The sequence below is a fragment of the Dunckerocampus dactyliophorus genome, chromosome 11, assembly GCF_027744805.1.
Source record: "Dunckerocampus dactyliophorus isolate RoL2022-P2 chromosome 11, RoL_Ddac_1.1, whole genome shotgun sequence".
Classification (NCBI taxonomy): domain Eukaryota; kingdom Metazoa; phylum Chordata; class Actinopteri; order Syngnathiformes; family Syngnathidae; genus Dunckerocampus; species Dunckerocampus dactyliophorus.
The window spans coordinates 25675271-25701921 of record NC_072829.1 but is presented as its reverse complement, the minus strand read 5'-3'; the positions used below and the strand labels follow the sequence as shown (position 1 = coordinate 25701921).

The 26651-nt window shown below is 42.3% G+C and overlaps 2 protein-coding genes across 2 annotated transcripts; one reads left to right on the top strand and one right to left on the bottom strand.

Moving 5' to 3' along the window:
- On the top strand, window positions 1-25149 carry LOC129190012 (ras-GEF domain-containing family member 1C-like). The gene is made up of 14 exons (XM_054792304.1): window positions 1-337; window positions 14952-15167; window positions 15515-15637; window positions 15742-15879; window positions 18279-18500; window positions 19444-19518; window positions 19988-20089; window positions 20485-20587; window positions 20673-20752; window positions 21941-22036; window positions 22112-22207; window positions 22288-22411; window positions 23624-23696; window positions 23766-25149. The coding sequence occupies exons 1-14, from the start codon at window positions 308-310 to the stop codon at window positions 23788-23790; spliced, it is 1503 nt and encodes a 500-aa protein (XP_054648279.1). The 5' UTR covers window positions 1-307; the 3' UTR covers window positions 23791-25149.
- tmem126a (transmembrane protein 126A) lies at window positions 24779-26651 on the bottom strand. The gene is made up of 2 exons (XM_054792305.1): window positions 25884-26651; window positions 24779-25791 (listed from the first exon to the last, which is right to left on the bottom strand). Exon 1 carries the CDS (start codon window positions 26502-26504, stop codon window positions 25887-25889), a length of 618 nt encoding a protein of 205 aa, XP_054648280.1. The 5' UTR covers window positions 26505-26651; the 3' UTR covers window positions 24779-25791; window positions 25884-25886.

Below are 26651 nucleotides of genomic sequence, written 5' to 3'. Positions count from 1 at the left end.
GAGCTCCTTCACTGAGCGGACGTGTTGATAACCTCTCTTGTGTCTCGTCGTGGCGCGGAGCAGGACGGTCGCCACGCCTTCAGGGAGGCACTCCGACACGGCGTCAGCTCTCCTCCAGTGTCCGCCGGTGCTCTTCACCTGGCAGGATGTTTTTTTGCTAATTCCAGGAGAAGAACATTTTGTTTCCCGCTTGCATCAATCACGCCTCTTTGGTAGTGTGGCCGTGCTGCTGCCTCTGCGTGGACGCTAGTTACTATTTTGGGGGGATATCACTTGTGTGCTTCGGTCATCATCGGAAACCCGTCGGATGAAGGATGGGGATCACAGTGTAGTGGTGGTAAGTTGTAAATCAATGTTCCCTTTATTACACTGCCCTATTAGAACATTAGACTTACCATTGGGCTTTAAATGTGCCATGCATCAAGATAACTGTCATCCACCGTGGAAACGTGACGATGACATTGAGATGATTGCAGCACTTTATTGTGTTTGGTGTGAGTGTGTGCAGGGCGTGAGCATGTGATGATGCCTTTGTAAGTCAAACACCAGTAAAGATAAAGATAGTGGACATTAATCACCCATGTGGAAATGTAATTGTTCTTTTGGTAATCATTGATGTGGGAGTAGATGCTTGGTGTAAACGCTCACTGGGCACAGCCAATCCAAGATGATGTTTTGGTTGACAATGTCATTTGTTGCATGTTTATCACAGTGGTTGCTTCCTGAGCTTATAAAGGTACGAGAGTGTCAAAATCACAGAAACACTTCTCAGGATGATGCAGTGCATTTGTACAGCACCACAACCATAAATATGCAAATACGCAAATATTTACACCCGTCTCTTGTATTGTACAGGTGCACCTAATGGAAGGCCTTAGGAACCGAAATAATGCACTAAAGCAGTCTTTTCACCCCCAGGCCGACAAATGTACCACAAGCTAAAAGGATTTGTTATCTGTCTTCAGCAGCTTACTGCAAGGTGCAGTGTCACAAACCAGTTAGGTGGGAGGAATTTTAGTCGGGGTTTGCCAATATTACCTGTCAAGCCACTTGCGAGCATCGTTCCCACGCCCTCGGCTCTTCTCAGTCAGGCTGCGCTTTAAGCATCACATTTGTGGAGCTTTAAAAATGCTTCCTGCTGCGGTGGTGCTTCTATGCCACGCTTGAGAAATGAGTGTTTGCTCAGCTTCGCTAGCAGTGTGCGTGCTTCGAGAGAGCTTCTTCTTGCTTTGTGGATCGATTTCAGCCACTGTTGATTAACTACTGTGCAAAAGCATCGGCTTTCTTGTTGGAATGACCTTTGCCACAGCATTTATCGCGAAACGGTAAACAGTGAGTAGCACACAGTAATCTTTAGGGCTCCATTCCACTTTGTTTTCGTCTTATTTACGCATATTTCTTAGATAGTAGTTGTCAAGCACAGTTAGGGCTGGTTTAACTATGGTTTTACATACATTACATACTGTACGCACTCATTTAAGCATCAAAATAATCATCTAAGATGCAATGGTCTAAATTGATATAAAATTGGCAATTGCGCTGCATCACTTTAAATGTCTTTATGATCAGTTATACCCAAATTTGGGTAAGTGAGATTATAAACCATCCAGCTTTGCTATGTAGAATGCATCAAAGAATTTATCCAATTTCATTTAATTGCATTTTGGAATATCGCCCTGCTGTCACATTGCAAAATTTTGCGATTTTGTGAGTCAAAACAAAGCACAGGTGTCCTGAAGAACAGTTTTTGGGTTCATCAACTAAGAATTTGGTTGATTTCATGCAATGGATTTTTGAATGATCGCGTCTGGAAGCAACTGACGCAAACCAGACTGCGCTATGCGGCTGCAACCAGCAGAGGCGCTGTTGATTCAGTCTCAACTAGATTGGAGACCATCACATCAGCAAAGACTACATGAATCTGGTCGACATGACCTAGCATGGAAACAGGAGTTCAGAGCATTCACATACTCTGATTATATTAAAATGTTGAAGAATGATTGAGTCAAAGAACTGATCAGTAATTTTCAACATATTTAATCAAGAAAATTTAGACAAATGCACATCCCTAGTTGGGAGTGTACAGTAGATTCTCGCATTTTGGGGGGCTTACATTCCCGGACTAACGGCGAATGGTGAAGAAACACAAGTGATTAATTAATATGCCCATGACAATGTCTATTCTTGACACACGTATCAACATTTGCAATAAAAGCGACTATTGTAATTATTAGGCCCTGTCCACACAAAAACCTTCCTGGGATTTAAAAAATAATTTGTGTCCACACTGTGCCGAATTAGCAAATAGTTGTATCCAGACGGGAACGGATCACTGGGTGTCAACGATGTAATACACTAGGCACACCTACGTGTGGTGCTGTAAACAGACACACGGACGGAATCACATGGCACGCCAAACTACAAAAGAAGAAAGAACGCATGCACATAAGCCTGTTGTCTTCCGCTTTCTAAGGCTCATCTAGACTTACGACGAAGTAGAAGTACTTCTACGAGTCTTTTTGGAGAGAAAGCCAACACAATATCAGGAGAATGTTGACTGGGGTGAGTCATGTCAGTCCAAATATTCAGATATTATTGGCTTGTCGTCAAAGCTCACATGTGACGGCGACGGGGTGGCGATGTCAACTCTGGAAGCCGTTTAAAAAAAAAAAAAAGTACTGTACTATGTCAGGGCCCCAGAACCACACAGCCACACATGTTGGCCACACATTCAGGAGATCGGGAAGATCTGGGTTCTCCGTTGGGCATCTCTGTGTGGAGTTTGCATGTTCTCCCCGTGTGTGCGTCGGCTTTCTAACAGTGGTACATGTCTACTGTACATTAAAAAAAAAAAAATTATTATAAACTTATGAGAATGAGATGTGTTTTCTGCTGGAGAAAAAGCCTTTTTTGAGAAAACTTTTTTTTTTTTTTACCAAACAGCCACAAAGTTGCAGGGCCGTGAATGTGCGGGGAACTACTGTATTGTAATTCTATCAATGGAGGTGCACATTGCTGTGATAAAAGCGTACACCAAATCTTCTGTTTTTAGTGTTTTCAAATGATGACCTATGACTCAACAGTATGGAAAATGCTATCTATCTTATCATCTTCTGCATTTCAGCTAGTTTCCTTTATCCATTTTGCGGGTCAACCAGTTTACTAGAGTGCGTGAGTCACAACAAGTGTGCAGGTACAGACACACACGTTCCTTCCAAACCTGCACAGAATGCCAGGTGTGCTGTTTATGAGAGTATGAGAGCAGGTTTGCAGAGTGTTTGTGGAGGAAGAGGGCAGGAAGGGAGACATACTAGTAGCTGTTAGTCCGCTTGCACTGACAGCTTTATCGGCGCACGCAAGGTTTATGCTGGTGCGCAGTGTACTGGGGGGGGGCGCGGGTGTGTGTGCGAGAATTCCAATCGTTTATTCCGTAGACATGATAGAAGCAATCAAAACACGACGACAGTATAGCAACGAGCCTATACAGGGAATTGGTGGTCTCAAAGGATTTTGAGACACATCTTTTAATCAATTAATTAATTAATCAATCAATATTTGTCTAAAGAGCCTGTCCTAATCTTAATATTTCATCTTACCAGGCCTTTTCTGGTCCCTTTGCACAAAGCAAAGGCCATTAATGCATGCTTGGGTGGCATTTTAGTTCAGTGGGTTTTCACTATGTTCCCGTACTCTTGTCCATGTAGTTTTTTGTCAGGCAGGAACTGAAATCTTACTTACGTAATCCTAAAAGGAAGCAAATATAATGGTGAAAAATAGGGGAAAAAAGGCCTAGAGTGCATTTTCATCTCATTGTAAAACCTGCTCAGTTTGAGAATATTGTCAGGTATGACAATGCCAGGTGTTGGTGTCAGGTAAACAGGTCATCTTATAAAACCAAGTCATTGGTCGTGTCTTGGTTCACATTGCTGACATTTGTGCAGGTAGCCTGGGATCAATGCTCACTCCATGCCCTGCCCACACCCTGCTGTGCCCCTGAAGAGCCGGATAAGCCGTATAGAAAATGGGCGGATAGACCTTCACGCTGTTTGTGACAATGTCAAAGATCAGCCTGGCAGGTCGAGGTTCACATGTTGCGTGCGTCTGTCAAGGGCAAAAAGCCAATGTAGAGAGAAGGAAAGAAGACAGGCACAATGAGGAATTTTGATGGAATAAAGAGAGAGACGTGGGGGTGCCACAGTAGGGAATTCAACAGGCATCTAATTACCTCCCAACAGGAGGCTGGGCTCCATGGAAACACTCCACACACTAGGAGAAGCGACCATATAGTAGCTGCATTGCTCCACATGGCTATTGACAGTGTGTCTTTATGGATTTGCTAGGCCAAAAAAGCAATGAAATATGATTTGAGCCCGCCGGACTCGTCTAGAAAGCTCTTAACCGTGCATATTGCTGCATCAGACATACAGTATGGCCTACTATGATTCCCTCATCATGCTGAGTGGTGGAAAGGCATTACACTGTATGCAGAAGGATGTAGGATGATTAAATATTGTGATTTTGCCTTCAACCACAAACCAGTGAACGATCATTTTCCTTCACTATTGAAATGGGCTTTCTCTAATCACATTACGTGAAGCAGGAGTTGTGATCAGACCAGACTGTGTATTCTCCCAGCACTAATTAGTGTGCATTGACATCATACATCAGTAGTGACACAGTGCACGGCATCTGCCCACGCTGGTTGTAATGAGGAGATAGATGCGCTATCTGCATGAGAGGAGACGGCCATGATGACTCCAGTAGATGTCTGATGATTAGATATGCATCTGTTAACAGTCTAGGCAGCATATTGCATAGGTTGGTGGAGATGAGCAGAACCAGAAAAAGACTATTAAGGTATTGTATTGTGCGTTTTTTTCCTACACTATGCCTGTTAAGTGGGACAATTATGAATATTTACTAGGAAAATCCACTCCCAGTGATTGTAGATTGGAATGTTTGGACGATTATATGACTCTTTTGCTGTCTCTATGTCCATTGTGAATGACAGATTTAGGCCACTTGCAGATCAGCCTCATTGCCGCCAAGAGCCCCTCTCTGCTCAACTCCAATTATGTGTAAATAACATGTAAGATTGTCCGACGCGTCGCATGTCAGCGAGCCTCAATCCATGTAAGAGTATCATTAGGGAGACCCTCAAAAAGGCGCAGCAAATCATTTCTAGTGTGTATTTTTTCACACATGAACTGTTTTTTAAGTGGTGTCATTGAGTTACGGTGCACTTCCTGTTAGACTGATCATTTTATGTCCTAGTGGATTTCAGTCCACAAGGGGCTGTTTGCACGATTCAGTTCTGAACTAAAAAAAACGGATAACAACAGTGTTATATTGGATGTTTTTATACATAAGAATGGCATTTTTGGAACCTAAAAATCCAAATGTTTGACAGCAGTTCCCACATTATTGAAATTGACAGTGTTACAATTTCAGTGTAATCACTGAAAATGTTTGTCTGTCAAAGCAGAAGACGTGCATGTATAGTAGGCTTCACTGCACATCTTAAACTAAAGCCTGGAGATCTGCCAGCTACGTGTCAGTCAGCTACAGACGTGGGAGTTTCATCTGTTTTTTTTTTTTGCATGTTTTTTTAATATATTTTTAAAAAACCTTGATAGTGTGAAGCTGCGAAATTTGAACCGCGTAGGGACTAAAAAGCGAGTAAAGTACACAGAAGCGGTTGTCATTAGCATTAAAGCTGCAGACACACAAAACAGAGTCTTCCCGGTAGATATTACGAAACACGCTTCAAATACACTCTGAAACTTATTTATTAAACCTATTTAAATTGTTGAAAAATAGTGCAGTGTAAGTATTTAAGTATTCTGTTTTGGCTTACAGGAGCCAAACAACAGGCGGACCACGTTTCTGCAGGAAAGTGTACTTTTACTACACCGCTACTGCATCCAGTGGAGTCAGCCATGCGTATTATGGTCTTTTCTAAAGCGCAAAGTGAAGCATTTTTACTCTGGAGCGTAAACTTCCCCTTCAAGTCACATGGCTTCTCTTTGCATTGTGTTTGTGACTCGGCACTCGGGTCCCCTTCTGATGAATACGTTGAACAAGGATATGTAGCACAGATGGCTGCAATGAAAGTGAAGGTGTTACACTTCCACCTCTTCCAGCCCTTCTATACAAGTCCGTACACATGACCCACACACATGCATGAACACAACTGTGTGTCCACACTTGCACAGGAATGAGGATGTCTTGGCAGCGTGTGGAGGAGGCGTCCCAGTGGTCTTTCTAGTTGGATGGATGGAGCTGGTGCGTGTGTAACAGGTGTCGTATGTGTCAACATGCTCAGAGTCACATTCACGACAATAAAGGGACTCCGGGGATGGGGTGTTCCTGATCATTCCCCAACATGTGTCATACCAGAGCCATGGGAGGAGAATGGGTCTGGGGGTGGGGCTGAAATTTCGCTCTTGTAACTCAATCCTATGTTGGGCTGCTGTGTGGGTACAAGTGTGCAAGCAAGTGTTTTTTTTTTTCTTCAAGGCACAATGAACTCATTTGTTTGGGTGCTTTGCTACTCCCCAAGCAGACACACCACGGACCACAATGGTGAGCTGGGTGGACATATGGCTGCATTATGTGTCCACATTGAAGTGTGACGGTTGTCTTGCTCCCTGTTTGACTTTGGCATTCAGGCTATACCCTTTAAGGCAACAACAGGGGCCACAAAAGCCTCCCAGGAGGACACCACAATCTTGGCTGAAATGAATAGATGGGTGTGAATGTGCAGCAGAGAATAGTGATAGTGGGACTAAACCTGACTCTTTGTGGCAGCACGATTTCAGCTTTCAAAGAACACTGGGGGGATATTCTGGCCTCAGCTGCAACACACTAGGGCACACAAAACAGTGTCAGGACCAAAAATACACAAGCAAGACCGTTTTTAGAGCACACGAAATTGGGGTGTGTTGAAGGAGGAATCACACTGGGTCTAAATTAGAAAGGAAGTGCAAAAACAGTTTGCCTCTCAGCATCTTCTTGTTTTCCCCCCCATCGCTGACATCTACTGCTATACTAAACCCATCCTGGAACCACGAAGCACCAGAAGAAACAAAACATTACCTTTAAAGAGGACATTGCAGGCTTCAATCTTGGAAGGCAACTATAAAACAAATGCGTTTAGCTGTCATATACTGTAATATCAAATATGTGTGAAGTCCTTTTATTTTATTTTTATTGAGGGTTATTGATGAGATGGGACTGAATATATGGAACATTTGTTATTGTGCTGCGTTACAGGAAGTCATTTGCACCGCTGATAAAAAAAAAAAAAAAGGAAAGAGGAAGAAGGTGCATGTGGTACTTTGTTGTTTATAGTCAAATATTGTGAAACTGTGCAGCAAGCATACATATTTCCTTATTTTTACTCACCAGCTACACTCATGAGTTTAGTCACACTGGAAGTGGCATTACATTTTTTTAAAATACAGTAATTGTCCTGAAATTAATATCTCCTAAAAGCCTAATCTATAACACAGCCTTACAACTTCCTAAATTTTGGTAAAATATAACATTTTATATAACAAAATATATACAATTTGCAGGGTCAATTATGAGGGAAATGATTAATTTGTGTATATTTTATGCTGAAGAAAACAGCAAGGGAATGTCATTTTTCATACTTTTATTCAAGAAAAATAAAACAAAAGTAAACCTCTACAGATTAATACTAGCAAAAATAACGAATAACAACTGACAATAAAATATATAAAGTAGAAAGTATGTTCAGCTTACTGGTACTTGTAGAGCAGAGGTGCCAAACCCAAGGCCTGGGGGCCAGATGTGGCCCGCCACATCATTTAATGTTGCCCGTGAAAGCCTGGGAATAATGTGTGTCAATAATGCACTTCACCTTCTTCCTTCTTAATGTATTTGTTCTTTCATTTTGACAGAAAAGTTCTACTACATGCAGTTCTGCTATACAACCGCTATGCAACAAGTTATCCCAAGCATTTTGTGTTATCAGAAACAAATACTTGACTGTCTGCTTGTCACCTTGACATTCTCACTTCACTTCTCATTTCAAAGCAAGTTATTATTCAGTTTGTTAGTAAAAGTATAATAATCAAATGCATGGGTAATTATGTAATAATATAATGAGGTTATATTCATATTTAGGTACAAGTAGCCATCTGAGGGCAGCCAGAACTGCGATGCGACCCTCAAATAAAATGAGACTGTCTGGTTTAGTGGAGCCATTCAGTAAAGCAAAGGTAAACACATTTGAAGTAATATAGCTCGGAGTGTCACAGGATTTTGTGAGATTAACAAGTGACAAGATTGGGGCGATCATAAATAAATTAATAAATCACACAATAAATGAAAATGAGCTCGATAATTTTGCCGCCCTCAACACATTGCCACGTGCATGCGCGTCTGTATTCCTCGCCTCCCGCCTCCAAACGGGCAGGAAGAGGGTTCACATTGGCGCATTTGTTCCGTAGAACAACGGCATGAATGGAGTGAGCCCTTTTGTCAGTCATACGGTCTCGGTGGGGTGGAGGCGGAGACACTGGCATACACAGAGTTCAGAAGAGTGTAATGTAGCACCTTTCCATACACTCATGGGAAAAATGATGAGACCACCCTTGTTTCGTCAGTTTCTTGTTCATTTGAATGCCTGATACAACTAAAGGTACCTTTGTTTGGACAAATATAACAATGACAACAAGAATAGCTCATAAGAGTTACATTTTTTGGCAGTATAATGCTATGGCTATTCATGTAAGAACTTAAGTGACTTTGGTTATCATCAAGAAAACTTAAATAAGACTTTATTTGCTGTCATCATTATATTTTTCAAAATAAAATGTACCTTTGGTTGTACCAGGCATTAAAGTGGATCAATAAACTGAAGAAACAAGGATGGTCTCATCGTTTCTTTTTCCATGACTGTATATTGTCATATATTTTTTAATTGTATTTTTCTTAAAAAGCTTATCTCGTGTATCGTCTCGTCTCGTGACACCTCTTAAATGTAGCGCTAATACTGTGCCAACTTCCCTAGCTTTTGTGCTAGCTTGCTTTGCCTCTGTAAATCAGTGTGCAGGGTTGAGGGACTCTGAATGTTCTGAACTTCTGTTTCCATGCAAGTGTCATATTGAGCACAATAAGGCTGCCTGGTTGTAGACTCAACAGCGCCCCTGCTGGTGGCAGCGAAGTAGTGCTACTCGCCATGTTTATTGCAGGCACACTCATTGTATCAGGGTTACTCTGAGATGGCGACCCTGAATGTACAGATAGACCAAATTAAATGCGATAACCTCAAAAATCTTCATCCCAGATTCCAAAAATTCCCAATTGTAGATAAAGCTCATATGTAGCCTTCATACTCAGCAAAAAAAGAGCATATTTACTAAAAACATTTTTAAAAAAGACCTCAACGTGATGGAAACAAAGCACCCTCTATGCTCTAACTACCCCCACTCCAGCTTCACCTTTGACCTTTGACTCTGCAGTGACAAAGGTCAGACTGGGGCTTGATTTGTTCTGACTAAACCTCGTCTGTTGGTTGCTGCTGTTAACCTCGGTCCGTTGTGGCGGAGCAAATTGTCATCACTGTCCTTTTCAATGCATGTACCTGTGTGTGTGTGACAGTGTGTCATGCTAGTTCTATGCAGTGAAACAGGTTTCACAGAAGGCTTGGAGACAATGTGCGTGAAGCCGTCTGACAGCTTCAGGTTGTTCCTTTAAGAAGGCCGTTGCTTCATCAACGCTGCGACGACACACCTCCTCTGACACACACGCACACATCAAGGGTGCTGATAAAAGACTGTGTCTCCAGACAGCGTTATTCACGATCGAACAAAGCAGGCGGATCCCCCGATGGCCACGATAACAGCCTGGCTGAAGTTCCGATGACACACGCACACCATAAGAGTGCCTTGAACAATGACACTCTCAGTCTAGACGGAGAGCAGGGCTGCTGTGTTTTAGCCCACGGGGCTCTCTGGAGTGGGTTTAGAGGACACAGCACCACACTCACCTGTTCTTGGTGGTGTGTTTCTTTGTGTGTTTTCATGCAGAGTGGATGCAAAGTGACAGCCTTTCAAGTTGTGCAGTGAAAACACTTGCATGACCTGTGTTTGACCTCTTGGTCATGTTGGAGGAAAACATGAGTGGAAGTAAAGTGCACAAAGTAGCATTGGAAGTTATTGTTTTGTGCAAGTTGTTCTAGAACAATCTTTCGTATGTAAATTGAGTTCATCTGTCGCTACTGTCCCCAAAATAAAACTTTTGCGGGCCAAGTTGTAACATTTTAGGAAGTGTATGATAAAAGTCAAATAAAGTAAAAGTACTCACACTTTGAAGACGCCTTGCAGACGCTTTTTATCAGACCTGTGAACCCTCCGGTTTTCCCTGGGAAACTAACATGCCTTGCCCTTCTTTCCCGTCACGCGCTCGTTTAAAAAGTTTCCTGTAAATTTCCTGCATCTTAACATTCATCAAAAAACAAAACAAATCCTCTCCGGTACTTGTTATGTTGGTTTCTTGTGTAGACAATCCAGGAACAGCAACGTCTAACAGTATCTCAACTCTTTAGTGCTCTAACAGACAACAGACAACAGACAACACGATACCCTCTTCCATTTCCAGTCTACAGCGCTAAGCCTTCTGGGTAATGTAGTATATTAAACATATACCAACACAGTACTGCAGTGACAATGATGTCAGCATTCATGCTTGAGCAACAGAAATCTGCGAGGACAATGTCCCTTATTTTAAAATGCAAATGTTGACAGATATGCTTTTTATATTTACTATGTATTGTCTTTTCGAAAATGTATTATTTATTTAATGACCACTGTTTTGTGGTTGACTGTGGCTTATTGTTAGTCCAGTAATATTGAAAGACAAGTCATATGTAATATTCTAGTCATTAGGCGTCAGTAAAGTTAAATTGATGAGACATGACATTAGATTACCTTCACACTGCATGAAGTCAGGCATGGCAGGTCCGACATAACATAGTGAAATGAAGTTATCCTCCCATTCTGTGTGGAAGTGGTAAGTTATTGGCTTTTTTGTCCTTCTTCCCCACATTGTTTAAAACCTTTTAAGTTCAGAATAAATAAATTGGAGGCTAACGAGTTAGCTTGGTAGCATGCTATGCTTAAAGCAACAGTGTCTTGTGTCCCTGCAGTTATCCCGTAGCCTGCGCATTACATTTGAGTAATGTGTTGTCAACAAAGAATAATAGGAGTGTAAAGGTGACTATAGGGGTGCTATTCAGGTCTACAGTACTCTAATAACGGTAAAAATGGTATTTGGAAAGTTAGGTTTTCCATGCTCTATGAAAATATTGTCTTTATTAAATGTTGAGTCTTGGCAGAAATTCACTGATCACGGTCGAGTCTGGAACCACTTAACCGTGTTAAATGAGGGACGACTGTACTGAAGTTGCTAGTCAACATTGTTGTTTGCAAAGCACAGTAAAATGTATTAATCTACGTACTCATGGAAATGTGGACTAATGTATTATGTGTATGATTTGTGGCATCACAAGTTCAGTTAGTGTGGAATCCGTCCAGTATGCAACATACAAAAGTGTGATGGAAATTGTAGATAGATGATGGTAGATTGGCTAGATATAAATGTGTGTGACTATAAAGGTCACATTTTTTCAACAGTTTCATTATTTTTCAACAGTTTTCGTGCCTTTAGTAAGCCCTACTGGGAACATGCTCTTTTGTGTGTCTGTTGCTTTAATGCAAATGAGCTGTGTTTGTCCACGCCTGTGCCTGACAGAGTGCGTGTCTCAAAGAAGCGCTATTTTGCACTTTATCCACTGTCATGCTGCACTTGTCCAGCGTAATAGACATCATATATCACAAACAACAACATAACATTAACAAGTGGGGGAAGACGCAAACATTAGCAACACAAGCATAGCTACAGTATGAGAGCTACGGTGCCAACATTACAGTTGGCTAACAATGTTAGTCTATTTACAGAATAAAGACAAAATGATCAAACACGCAGCTCTAGGCTTTATTTTAAGATGTATAGCGAAGCCCGAGTGCCTCTTTTCTCAAAAAGTGGAGAACTGGTGGTTTCCCTCTTCTTTGGGAAATCCCAGTAAACTTTGTCAAGCCTACAGTCTGCGTGTCATTGTGACCTGGGGTGTCATACATATGCAGACATTCATGACTTGTCCACATGATGCAGTGTAGCTGCCCTCCCAACCAGACTTTGCAAGGGTGTTACGACGCAATGATGAATCACATGCATGCAGACAGCTGCTGGCGCTGAGGAGGAAGCAATGGGGAGAAATAAATAGCTTATCTCAAGTGATACAGGAAGTCATTGCATGTACAATAAAGCCGACCCAAAAAAATTAATTGGAAGTGTATGTGTGAGGGTTTGCATGCATGAAATGATTTATAGATCTTGGAGATTTTACAAAAACAGTTTCTTCTCCTTCTGCTTGACCTATTACACAGAACAGCTCCTTCCAGTTTCTACAGGCTTGCTGTTTTTTTTCCCTCTCCATTTATCAGGCCACGTCTCTGTGGTAATGCAACGCAAAGGAGGTTGCTGCAAGGACAGCACCGACTTCTGAAATTCATTTTGATCGTGACAATCACATTTTGAGGGGAAAAGGAGTGAGTGACAAAGGCCTGCTTTTTTTGATTCATTCCAAACTTTAACCCCCCCAAAAGTAGATGGATGCAGCGCATCCTTTCTGGTGTATAACTTCCTTATTTCTATTGAGCCGGGCAGATTAGTGTTCTAGAAGTTATGTTAGTCCCAACATAAGACCGACATAGTAGCAGGTTTCAGAAAGCCATTCAGTGACCCGTAAAAGTAACCCCCGCCCTTAGCCTTTTGTTTGCCTGTCTCTGTGTGTTTGGGTCGAGGTGTGTACGCATGCACAAAGCCCGTGTGCAGCAGAACAAAGAGAAACTGAGCCTCTCTCACACAGAAAAACTTCAGATATGCACTTCTGCACACCAGTGAGTGCTTGACCTTTCACCCCTAGGGTCCCGGGCGGGTGAATTATGAATTAAACAATGCCATTCTCAGGTTTCTTCCAGGGACAGAGGGTGTCTTAAATTGATCACGTTTAAGACCTCCACAAGGAATGTTTGTTTTTTGCTGCATTCATTGTTGTCTTTTTTGTGCAACGTTTTTGATCCCTCAACCCAGAATTCTTATGATCGGTAGGAAATCCTCCATGATTTTCCCAATTGTGGTGACAATTCAGGCCTCAAAAAAGAATCAAATTTGACAAAAATCCCTATTCGGTTAGCATGTTTTTCGGTTAACGTAGAAAATGTACGCCAAAATGTTGCCTCAGTTTGCGTACATTTTCCGTTTAGCGTACAAAATGGCACACGCCTTGTCGTGTTATTAACACACTGTGTTCTTAATGTATTTTTAACACAAAAAGTCCGGTTAGTATCCAAACAAAATGGCAACCGGAACCAGAAGTCAGCTATGTCGCCATGTCACCAGCAATTGACTCTCAAAAACGGTAACACAAAACATGTTTTTACTGTACAATTCTAGTTTTACATGAAAAAATTCAAAATGCCTTTAGATAATGAACGAAAGGGGTAAATTAACATTTAAGGTTACTTCATTGAATACATGAATGTTCCGAAAGACACTATGTGGCAGCCAGACACCACACAGACACCATCTTACTGTTTTGTCATGAGTTATTTCTTGAATTCAATAGTGTTTATCACCTTCCTTATCAAAATGCTGCAATAGTTAACTAAAATAACATATTCCCCTGTTATCAACAAATAAGACAGGTTAGTCGAAACAAATATACAATTTGGAAAGCTGCACCTTTCTATGTGTCACAACCAACCATGCAACAACAAAGTAAAGTGGAAAGTATGAAACTGTGGACTAATACCGTCAGTTAACTGATAAAACTCTTTCAGCACTTCTCTGGTTGTTTATTATTTTGCTGCAGATACGCTATGCATATATGTTAAAAAACAAGTATTAAAGGAAGACGCCTTATTCCCCCTTCGCAGCGCTTTAGTCTTGCACATTTACAATCCGAAGGCGAAAGCTGGAAATAATTCCAGACCACGCACATACTGAGTGAGCAAGCTTGTTGCTGTGTGGAGCATTATCGGCAGACAAACTGATTTGAACCAATATCCCATTTCTAAGTCAATGACTATATCGATTGGCCAATATGCGTATGAGCAGACATGCCTAATAATAATAATAGCATTGTTCCTCATACTCCTTCTCCACTTATTTAGCATTTTCTTCCTGTTTTTGTTCATATGCCTCTTGTTTGCTTTTGCAAACGTTTTGTAGTTAAAGTTGACATGTAGAGGACATGGCTTCTGCTTTGTGGTCTATTTTTCTTTAGTTTGTGTGCACACGTGCATTCATTCAAGCCCCTCCCTCTGGCTGACAGAAAGCAGGAATAACATGCATTGTCAACATCTGAAATAACCTCTGACATGTTGCTCGAGAGCTCTCTTTCAGCCTGTGTTTTTTTTACCTTGAGGAACATAATGCCATCTGTTTGTGTTGGTGTGTGTCTGTGCACAGTTCTCCCCTTACAAGACAGTTCAGTGAGTACTCAGCTGCAGTGTCAGCCCAGCGAGGGAAGCAGCACGTTGAATATTTAAAGAGTGTAACCCCAACACATACAGTGAAGACATACTGTATACGGGGCGGAAATGGAGGCCACACACTCGTTTTACAGCTGGTTTCCTTGGCGACTGAGTGACCCACATTTTCATTGGGTCTTCTGTCTTGTGGGAGATGGCACAGCTGTTGGGGGGGGCCGTCCTTTGTCCACCAAATGATGACATGAGTGAATTGTGGACGATAAACTGTAGCGGATGAATAGCGAACCACAGGACCAAAAGCAAAGCATTTACCACATGTACCCGATTGGACCACTTTTTATGTGTGTTTCTTTTCAATTCTAGCCAGGAATGCCCCAGACTGTGTGCTCAGGCACCATGTTCACCACTCCCAGTGGCTTCAGCCCCCATCTGGCCTGCGCTGAGCCTGGGGAGGAGGAGGAGGCCACACAGGAGCGCCAGGGGCCCACGGCTTGCCTGGCTGATGGGCCCGCCATCACCTCTGCCACACTGGAAACCCTCATCCAGAATCTGGTGCCTACTGCTGACTACTACCCCGAGGTAAGAGGCATAAGGAGGAAATAGAAGTACAGTATCCCTGCTGACCTCCACCCTAAAGCAGAATAATTTGAATTTGGTTCAGCAAATAAGAAAAAATAGCCATCAGTCCCACAGGGAGTTGATAGTGGTGATGCTGCCAATGGTGCCAGAAAGTGAACAACTTCCTGGTTTCTGATGGGAGTGTTTGCATTACATTGCATTGATTCATTAAATAAACATTCCTTCAGTGTCTAAGACAAACAATACCAAAACCACATTATTGAGTTCACAGATGAATTGCATGTTTACGCCTTGCTGGAGTGCTCCAGTTGACATGATGGCAATTGTCTCCTTGTGTCCTTTGCCAGAAAGCCTATGTGTTTACGTTCTTGCTGAGCGCCCGTCTGTTCATCCCTCCTCCGGAGCTGCTGGCCCGCGTGTGTGAGCAGTGCATCAAGCAGCAGCAGCTGGACCAGAGCCCACTCGATACGGTTAGCACTGCACCACGCTCAAAAACGCACAGCACGCCTTCAGAGGACACCTCCCCGAGTCTGCATGTATGTTACCACCTTCCTTTCTGATGGATTTCATCCAGGCAAAAGTGCGCAAGTTTGGTCCCAAGATCCTGCAGCTGCTCACGGAGTGGACAGAGACGTTCCCCTCAGATTTTAAAGATGAGAAGATGGTTGGACTACTTAAAGACATCATCCACAGGATAGCTCCCTGTGATGAGGTAAGTCACATGACATCCATCTTTGTTTGGGAAGGCTTCTTGGATGGTACAGACAAGTTAGTTTGACTCAAGCACAAGTTACATCCACATTGTTGCTGCAACCACCATTACATAACATACATATATATATATATAAATGTCATAGCTTGAGTGAAGAATGCAGTGATGGGGAATTAAATTCTGCTAAATCACTACCACTGTGTCAGGCCGAGTAGCCACAGCGCCGTGTTACACAATCTTCGCATGGCAGGGCAGAGAGGAAGGAAGGATGTGAAGAGGAGTGGTTTTATCTGCAGCCTCAAGGGAGAATGGATAGATGGATGGAGAACGCTGGGGGATGGGCTCCAGAGGACAGAGGGGAAAGGTAAAAGAGAAAGAGGAGTATGAGCGGAAGGACCCAGGATGATGGAGGGAGTGGATGTGAGGACTGGAAGAAGGGAAGAGCAGGCGGTGATGAATGTGCTGCTATTTATGTCGTGTGTGTGTGTGTGTGTGTGTGTGTGTGAGTGAGAGCTTGGGTCATTTGTGAGGCACACTGACCTTACAGCCTATGTGACCAGCATCTGGAGGGGGGAGCGAACCGAAACACTTACTCACTGCATCACTTCAACTAAGTGAAAAACATCAAATGAAACATCATTGTGCAGATATTACAAAAGTGAACATATTTTATTTTTGTATAAATGCTTCTAACAAAACCACCTTTCATGCATATTTGTCGTGCAACTACCTGGACTTCTTTATGTGTTCAATGGATGTTCAATAGAGTATCAGAGTCACAATGGAGGAAAAAAATGCAGGAAAAATGTCACCATTTTATCAAAATAGTTATAACATTACACATACTACCATAATTTCCGGACTATAGAGCACACCATCCGGACCCACTAAATTTAAAGAGAAAAAAAGATTTATACATATACAGTCTGCACCTGTTTATAAGCCGCAGGTGCCAATGTCGTAACATGTCGTAATGGGATATTTAGTACACAGAAAGATGTTACACACAAAGATTTTGTAAACTTTTGATTACATTTTTTAACATTTTTTTTCCAAACAGCGCCGAACAGTACGTGTAACAAGAACAGAGCGTGTAACATTGCTAGTTAAACTGTAGCCTACCAGAAAAGTCATTCATCGCCGTCCTCATCCTCCTCCTGAGAAATAAAACCACAAACGTCATCCTCTTCTTCACAATGGAACAGCCTCATAATTCCTTCGTCCCATGCTTTGTTAGTCTCTCTCTTGTTGTCACTCTTGGCGTCTTTAGTCCCGAGGCAAATTATCCCTTTGCTTGAGTTGTCCTCTTCATCATGCAGTAGTCCAGCCTTTCCAAACCCGTTGGTGATGGTGTAGCATCCGAAGTGTAGGCCGTTTAAAGTCATTCTTTCAGATGACAAAAACTCACCAACATGTATTCTTTTGGAGTGGACGTGCTGGCTCCGTTTATTCAACACAACATCTGATCACGGCGTAGCACAACAGTCGCCTTTATATGACATCATCCATGCTCCCCACTTTCTAGTTATGTCCAATCAACCTACGCAAAATCAAACTGTTACAATAGTGACGGTTGGCGGCCCGAGCCCTCCAAACAGAAGCCATAGTAATTCTACACTTGATCCAACATACTTAGGATTTGTCAGATATTAGCGACCACTTCACTACTTCCTGAAGCTGCACTCTTAAGCGTCATGGGAACTGTAGTTTTAGCCATAAATTAGCCATATCATTGTACAAGCTGCAGGGTTCACAGCATGACTAAAAATTAGCGGCTCATACACCGGAAATTATGGCAACTCCTTTTGGGGGGGGGATTATAGCTTTGTAAGAATCAAGTCTTATTTGTTTCATTAGTTCTAATATAAGAAAATTGGAAGGTTACGAGAATAAAACTGGATTACAATAATAAAGTCAATATAATAACATTATGAGGAGAAAAAAGCCTGAAAGTTACAAGAATAAAGTTGTAATTGTAACGAGTGAATATCAAAGTTCCCATACGACATTAAACGCAACAGTTGAGCCCAGCGGCTGCTGTGTCTTTCTCTAGAGTCCTGCCATATATTTATTGGGGAATAAATGTGCAATAAATGTTACAAAATGTGTAATAAATCTTACATAAATGTTACAAAAACTTGCAGTTGGTGATCGCAGATTGTAATTGAAAATTTTCCTTATGACTTTTTTCTCGGAACGTTATCAGAAAATTGTTATGTTTGTCATAATATTTTGACTTTATTCATGAAATGTCATGCCTTTTTTTCCTCAGTACCTTTTTTGTCTTTTCAGTGTGGCCCTAATACTCCCTGGTATAGATCTACAAAGTACAGATAAATTATTCATTGACCGTAATTAAGACTTACTACTCTCTACTCTCATTTTTCTTCTACATTCAGGCCTACTGGAAGACGTTAAACCAGGTGTTGCAGAAACTGAGCCAGAGGCTGGCCTTGATGAGTCAGGGGGAGGAAAGCATCGTCAAGGTCTCCCTCAACGCCTCCTCCATTTCCGACAAGCTCGTGGCCTTCAAAACCAAGCCTCCGCCCATCCAGAAGGACATGCTCTCCATCTGCAACGACCCTTACACACTGGCACAGCAGCTCACCCACGTGGAACTGGTGAGGGAGGTGTGGAGGGAGAGGCGGGGTGGTGAGGGTTGGACAGGGGTCAGGAAATGAGACGATAACGAGGATGGATGAGGAGAAACGGTTGGTGGAAGATTGGGGAGAGGAGGCCAAGGTTGGTCAGGCAGTGAGATAACATCACATGTGCAGACTAACAGATAAAATACATGAAGGGAGGCACGTGAAAGAAGAAAGTGGAGATGTTCGGACATGTTGTTGCACAATGAGACAATCGATGCATCATTCCGAACAGGTTAGGTGCAGTGGCTTGACAAAAAAAAAACAACATTGCCGCCTGATTTAGATTACTACTGCAGCAACCTTCCTTATCACTTGTAAGCTCCTGCATCATCACTCAAGCCATTCAGAGGACGAAATGCAATGAGACATTCTACATGGCAAAAGACCACCACTTTTTGGTTCATTAAGCCCATGCATGTGTGTGTGCGTTTTATGTGGCGTGGGCGGTTGTGTTTGTATTAGTGCCTGAGTAAGCGTGTGTGTAGTCTTGTCTGAGAGATGACATCACCCCACAAGTCAGTCATGCGCCTGAGGCATCAAACAACGGGGATAAAACTGCATTGAGTGTATTAGATGTGACAGCGTCGCACTCTGACAGACACACATTCATCAGAGCACATTTCATTGGCTTGCATTCATTTCCTTGAGATAACCACATGCCGAACCTTTATGATGTGTATGTGTTGCATAGGTTTTATCATCAGGATGTGATCAGTTACAATGGGTCACTTTCCTCATGTACAATACTGACAATATCGCTTTCATAAATGAATATTGTGGCCCCTTTGAGGAAATGCAATTCCAGTGGGTCACGTCAATGAGTCGTTACTTCCCCTTATTGATTAACTTCCATTACTGAGATGAAAGAATTATTAATGGGACTATTTGTGTGTGTGTGTGTGTGTGTGTTTTTCAGGAACATTTGAGTCATATCGGACCAGAGGAGTTTGTCCAAGCTTTTGTACAGAAAGACCCCCTAGACGGAACCCAGGTATGTTTTCCTAAGTGGTTGCCGCTTGTTAATTAAAACCGCTCACATGTATTTTAATGACAGAATACACGCGTCGCAGGTAGCAAACAATTTCTAATAAAAATGGACATACAGGGATCTGTGTCTATTCAGGGTGTGCTCAGAAACACTGTGAAGGTCACAACCAGCAAAGTGTCATTCATCTGCGATATCGCGGTGAACAAATACACAAGGAATCCTTTCACTCCCAGCTGTCACTCATTCACTGTGGTTTTCTTTTGCCTCCTGTCTCACTATCAACCACAGAATGGTTATCCTCATGCTATTGATCGTCTCATTTCTACTCTCAGCCTGCCGCTGTTTTTGTCATTTACACTCGCAGAGGGGGTCATCCTGTAGACAGGAAGCTAATTACCATTAGAGGAATTCCCGATGGAAGCATTACTCACTGGTATTTGCTTGTTGTTTGTGCGTGCGTGTGCATCATCAGCAACCATGCTTCAACGAGCAGAAGAAGAAAACCTCCAACCTGGAGGCATATGTCAGATGGTTCAACAGACTGTGTTACCTGGTAGCCACTGAGATCTGCATGGTGAGTAATGGATGTCGGTGCACTGCTTATGGTGTTGATGTTGACACTTATTTCACTTATTTCACTTATTTATACAAGAAAAAAACTCCTTTGTTTAATATTTCCTTTTGGTACAATGTTTACATGCTTATTATAAAATGCACTGATTTTGTATTTCATTACTTTACGCATAAAGAGGTTTGCTGCTATGACTAACAATAAATCTGTCACAAAGCTCGATCGCCCCCTAGCGGTGTTGTATGTAAATGCATGCTCATCACATTAACCACGGAGGGGTTTTTTTAAACCAACAAGGCACCTGACATTTTTCTAACTAAAGAGCAAAGACAATGAAGAACAGATATGACTCTGTATGAAGTCATAGCGTGTATTGACATCCGAAACCGTCATTGCAGCCTGCGAAGAAGAAGCAGAGAGCCCTGGTGATCGAGTTCTTTATCGATGTGGCCAGAGAGTGTTTCAACATCGGAAACTTCAACTCACTCATGGCCATCATTTGTGAGTCCACGCTAATCTTATGCTTGATTGAATTTCACCACTTGGCGCCACATGAATAATTCAAATAGTACCAATCTCCCCTCAGCTGGAATGAACATGAGTCCAGTGTCGAGACTGAAGAAAACTTGGGGCAAGGCCAAGACGGCCAAGTTCTTCATTTTGGAGGTAATGCAGTGGACCAGCCCCGACTATATAACAGCCTACCAGGCTATGACGGGGGCTAGTTTTATGACACTGGATATAAACTGCATGTAACACATTAAATGGGGTACACTTAAATATACCCCAAACTTCTATATCCCATAATATGTAGGGTGTAAATTGGAATCCACATTAACTCCGGGTATAAACTAGACTAGCCTAGAATATACACTACTCATGTAGCGGCCTCTAATCTGGAATAAGCCATGGGCTGTATAAACGACATCAAACCAGAATGTACCCTAATCCTGGTGTTTTTTGTTTTTTTTACCAGGAGTAAACTAGGATATAACACAGGGTATAAACTGCATTTTCCCAAAATATACCCTTATTCCATAAATTTTAATTAAGTATCCCAAAGCAAACCAGATAGTATCAACATTACACCAGAATTTACCTCAACCTTGGGGTTTATCTCAGAATATACCCCAAGCGATATCCCAAAACAGGGGTATGAATTGGTCTAGCTCAGAATATTCTCTAATTTGGAATCATAACATGGAGTATCCCAGTTTGCCCTAACTAGGGCATAGCCTATAAATTGGACTGACCCAAATCATACCCCTGGGTATACACTGCACTTGAATATAATGTACAGCATCCTTATCCCAGAACACCCCAAAACACAATGCAGTGTATAAACTGCGATATCATAACTCTGGGTTATAAACTGGAGGAGCCCAGAATATTCACTCATATGGAAGCATAAGGTTGAGTATCTCGGTTTGCCCTACTTCAGGCATATAAACTGAACTGGCCCAGAGTATACCACTGGGTATAAACTCCCTTTGCCTAGAATATACCCTAACCAAGGGTTTTAAACTGGAATATCCCTTAATATACTCCTGGGTGTAAATAGGAATATATGCTAAACCCAGGGCATAAACTGGAATAGCCCAGAATGTACCACATGGTGTAAACAGCTCGCTGAGAATATATCAGCCCATATAAACTGTACTTGCCTAGTATATCCACCTATCCTTCCCTATAAACAGGGGCAGTCCCTAACCCTGCGTACTAGCCCATGATCCGCAGCATGTACTTGTAATAAACTGGACTAGCTCAGAATGCACCCCAGGTTATAAACTGGAATGTACCCTAATTTACCACGTCATAACATGAAGCTAAAAGTGCTGCGGTGTCCTTTGACAGCATCAGATGGATCCGACAGGAAACTTTTACAACTACAGAACCGCCCTGAGGGGGGCCGCTCATCGCTCTCAGACGGCCAACAGCAACAGAGAAAAGGTCGGGGGCTGCGTCACTGCTTCGAACACTCTTTTGTCACTATTTCCTGATCCTCACCTTGTTTTCCGTCTTCAGATTGTTATTCCCTTCTTCAGCCTTCTAATCAAAGACATTTACTTCCTGAACGAAGGATGCGCCAATCGCCTGCCCAACGGTCACGTCAACTTTGAGGTGAGACACTCCCGTTTAGTGTGAGCATCACTGGAAAAAAACGACACATTCTGGGTGTTAATACATTTCATTTGTTTTAGAAATTTGTGGAACTGGGAAGGCAGGTTGGGGAATTCATCACCTGGAAGCAAATGGAGTGTCCCTTTGAGGAGGATCAGGCCATCCTACACTACCTCCACACTGCCCCCATCTTCAGTGAGGATGGTTAGTGCCTGCTCATGGGCACACCTGAAACGTATAATGACATCCAATACAAGAGCTGCATTAACTTGCTTTGTCTTTACAAAGAGGTAATCATTCAACACTTTATTATTGTGCTTATAGTGTGTAGTGGTGTAAATGAAATGAAATCAGCAGTTATAAGTCAGTAACTTCGTTACTCGTGCGCTGTTGTGAAATAAGGTTTAAATACCTAAGATAATGTCGCACATTTGTTATGACACTGGCCAAAAAGCTCCGTTTTACCACATAAACTCGAAGTCGCAGTTTTTAAGAAGTCTTCACACTAGCCGGAGTTTTCCAAGGACTAAAACCTACGTTTGCGTTTGGACGAGAGGCCAAAACATGTAAAAAAAATAGGCGTCATTAAAATATCTGTGTTTGTGTGGCCATAGCTTAAAGTGGTGATTCTCACCTGGTGGGTCGTGCAAGTCATGCTGGGTAACCTTGTGGTAGCTACTCTTCCCCACGTGCGACACATACAGAAATTTGAGTTGAAAAATTTCTGCAATTTGAGTCGCTGCTTGTCATAAGGGGGTTGATGGTGGGTCCCAAGGATTAACTCCACAAGAGAAGTTGTGCTTTTTCTTGGGCTTTTTTGTCATTCCACCACAGAAAATGACCAGTAATGGCAATGAGAAGAATTGTGATGCTACACATAGAACCAGACATTAAAGACACACTGCAATGAAGGCAAGGTCTGGCTTCTCACTATAGTATGAATTAAATATCAATTCCAAACACAAATCAATGTCACCAAGCAGAGCCCATGTTGAGCATAACATTATGTAAATTGTGTACTGTACGTACCAACAGTCAATATGTGTCCCTGGTACTTATTTATAGCAAAAACTATAAACACCCAAAGGTGACAGCGTCGCTCTTCCGGTTTGCTCTCCATTACGTCTTTAAAGGGTGAATAGTTTGCTTTATTTGAGTTTTACTGCATTTCGATTTACATTCAATTTGAAATTTTCCTTTTTAATCGACATTTGTTGGAAATTGCAAAAATATGATACATCTCACCGTAGGATGTCATGTAGTGCAGTTGCACTTTGTAAATAATTATCTCTCTGAAAGAAAAGAACTGAAAGCTAGAACTCTTGTATTGGATCTCAATATATTCAGGTGTACCTACTCAAGTGTCTGGTGAAGGTATTTCTGTTTCCCATTCCCGTACCTCATTTTCCTCCTCAGGACTCTATCTCGCATCCTACGAGAGTGAGAGTCCAGAGAACCAGGTAGAGAAGGACAGGTGGAAAGCACTCAGGTGAGTTCAACATTAAAATTACAATGAGAGTGATTCCCTCAGTCGGCATCTTTGTCCTCCTCCCCTCAGGTCCACCATTCTGGGAAAGACATGAGGCGCTGACGGCAGCTTTCCCTCCGGCCAGCGGGGGAGCGCACGTTCTCATTGCACTATAACGAACTGTGAAGGAACCAAGCTGGTACTTAGGTGTTTTTCTATGAAGAAAAATGATGAACAGGATTCATCAAGAAGGATGTGTGGGGGAGGGAGGGGACCCATGATGTGAAAAAATAATGAAGCTACTGATTATGACATCGTAATACCATGATAAGGATATGCGTTTACTCTATGAAGACATGTTTACTACCATGGAGAGGACAGTTACAGGGAATACCACTTCATGACATCCTCCTGTTCTTTTTATGTTTGCTTCTTGCTCTTTCTCTTCTTCTTTGACTCTTTCTTTACGTTGTAATGTACTGTCATGATGTGAAGGGCGCTGGCTAGCCCATTATCAGCTGTTGACTTTTATTTTATAGTTCTACTGAAGGAATTACTATACCTGTATGTCCTATCCACATGAAGCACCCATGTTTGTTGTCTTTATTATTTATTGTATTTTATTTTGCAGGATTGGGGAACATGAGCTGTTGCGAAAGTGTTTACTCCTTTAAGATGTATTGTGCCAAGAATGCAAGAGAACTACACTTTGTTTAGCAGCCACGTGCCAGCCAGGTGTCCAAGTGTGTACATTCACCCCCCTCATCTTTCTGCTCCTCAGGAAGTTCTGTTTTGACTGATGTTCAGTTCTCTTATTATGATTATATTTATGGAGATTTCTGTGTTGGCAGATGTGCTGTTTTTTTGTGTTTTTCCTTTTCTGCCTAAGAAGCGATACAGCATGTTACAAAGGGTTATTTCTTCAAGGGACATGAGGCGAAATCACATTCTATTGACTCCTGTTGTGATGCGTTGTTGAAGGACGAAGTTAAGTAAGGAGGGGAAATTGTGCCATATGAATTTAGTGGTTGTCATGACAATTCAGGTCCATCTTATTGTGAGGTGTTAGTCAGCAGTTTTTTTGTGCTTTTGAGGTTCTTTGAGGGTGATGTATTTGGAAAGTGTGCGAAACTGATGTAATTAACAGCATTTATCATTATAATAGCTTGATGTCAGTATTTTCTCTGCATCGTTCCCTCTCAGTAAGGATCTCCTCCTCATCCATAAACCTTCCCTGTAACAAAGTATGACAAGCGAGCCAGAGATATGACATCCAACACAACATGACCAGATTTTGTTTAATTTATCCGAGGACAATCGCCTACAAAACATCCATTTGATTCATCTTAACACTGCTATTTTAAGGATCGGGTGCGCTCAGTGTTCAACTTAGGTCAAAATGAAACCTTTATGACCCCAGCATCACTGCAAAATGTGTGTTCCTAAAACCTTTAATAAAAATAAGCCATGCTTAGTTGTTTGTCTGCTCTTTATTCACACCATGCTCAATTTCTGACTAGGTGACAAAAATGTCTGGAGGAAAGCAATTCAGCAACCACACATTTGCCATCACTTGAATATGAATATAACGAGCCCTCAAACGACTGTTGGCCATTTCAATTTAAAGTTGTGCCCACCAATGTACAGTAAAATGTCATTTGAACACAAGCAGTACATCAATCTGAATCAATATCCTCCTGTGACTCCGAAAATCACAAGTTGCAATTTAGTGAATGCGTCATTTTAAGCAGTTTATATTCCATTTATTGCAATTCAATTACAATTGGCCAGTTTGTAAAATTCATGACACACTTTTTCAGTCACCCAACAAATTACAAATCACTGGCAAGCACAGGATGTCCTCTCCACAGATGAAACATTGCATTTTTGTAAATGTAATATCTAAATTAGGGTAAGCAAGGCGGCCTAGTGGTTAGCTTGTCGGATCTGAATCAACATCGGAACATCTGTGTGGAGTTTGCATGTTCTACTTGCGTGGGCTTCCTCCCACATTGCAAAAGCATGCGTGTGCCCTGTGATTCACTAGATGGTGTCCAGTTCAAGGTGTACCCCGCTTCTCACATAAAGTCAGCTGGGATAGGCTCCAGCTCCACCCCTAATGAGGACAAGTGGTATTGAAACAAAGTAGTTCAATTTCAACTAATCACTCAAGAACAACAGTTTAGACGGAAAAGTGATATTCCCCACATTTCAGTCTTTTAGGTCCTCTCGTTGTGAGCCAAATGTGATTTTAGCTAGTTTGTTGTAGCTTTCAAAGTTCCTGGAACTGAGGAAGGTCCCAAAAAAGGCCTGGATGACCATAACTGCTCTCATTTTCTTCAGGATCGGTCTTGAGAGATCTATCCAAAACCGGATGAGGTTTCCCTTCTCCGGCATGGGCGCCGTGCTGTACCTGGTTGCAAGGCCAATGTTGATAGGTAAGGCTAGAATGATGGGGTACACGGCACCGCCGACTACACCCACCAGTGTGCCTCTCAATAACACGCAGCTCGGGCATTGAAGGTCCCCTGACAGGAGCGGGCTGCTCACCGTGGCGTTGTAGAGGGCGTATGTCGTCATGAAGGGCAGTACCGCCATCGGCAGGCTGGAGGTGATGGGCGCCTGTGTGACGTTCAGGGCACGGCGGTACAAGCTATTAGCGATCAGCCCTGCCAAGCCACCATTTCCGCTCAGATACATAGGCCCGTACATGAAGAGCTTCTGGTCAATGTCGGGCAGTTCGTGGAAATTCTTTGCCAGTAGTTCGACAATCACTGACCGTGAAAGGGTCTTAGCAGCTACGTTCTCCTGTGTGTCGTTTTCCATCATCCTGCGGGTTATGTGAACACCTTCAACTATGTTTAGTACGTTAAATTAAGAGTATCTCAATGTAACAGAGGTGGCGTGTTTCCTTGGCTGTCAAATAGGGAGCGGCCATGTCTTATCCATAAGGCAATTCGAACTCATTTTGTACAA

What these genes read in the sequence shown, in the direction of transcription:
- LOC129190012 (XM_054792304.1), top strand. Translation starts at nt 308, where the DNA reads ATGAAGGATGGGGATCACAGTGTAGTGGTG. An exon ending in AGCTCACCCACGTGGAACTG is followed by an intron (nt 18,501 to 19,443) that starts GTGAGGGAGGTG and finishes TGTGTTTTTCAG; the next exon opens with GAACATTTGAGTCATATCGG. An exon ending in CCAAGTTCTTCATTTTGGAG is followed by an intron (nt 20,753 to 21,940) that starts GTAATGCAGTGG and finishes GTCCTTTGACAG; the next exon opens with CATCAGATGGATCCGACAGG.
- tmem126a (XM_054792305.1), bottom strand. Translation starts at nt 26,504, where the DNA reads ATGATGGAAAACGACACACAGGAGAACGTAGCTGCTAAGACCCTTTCA.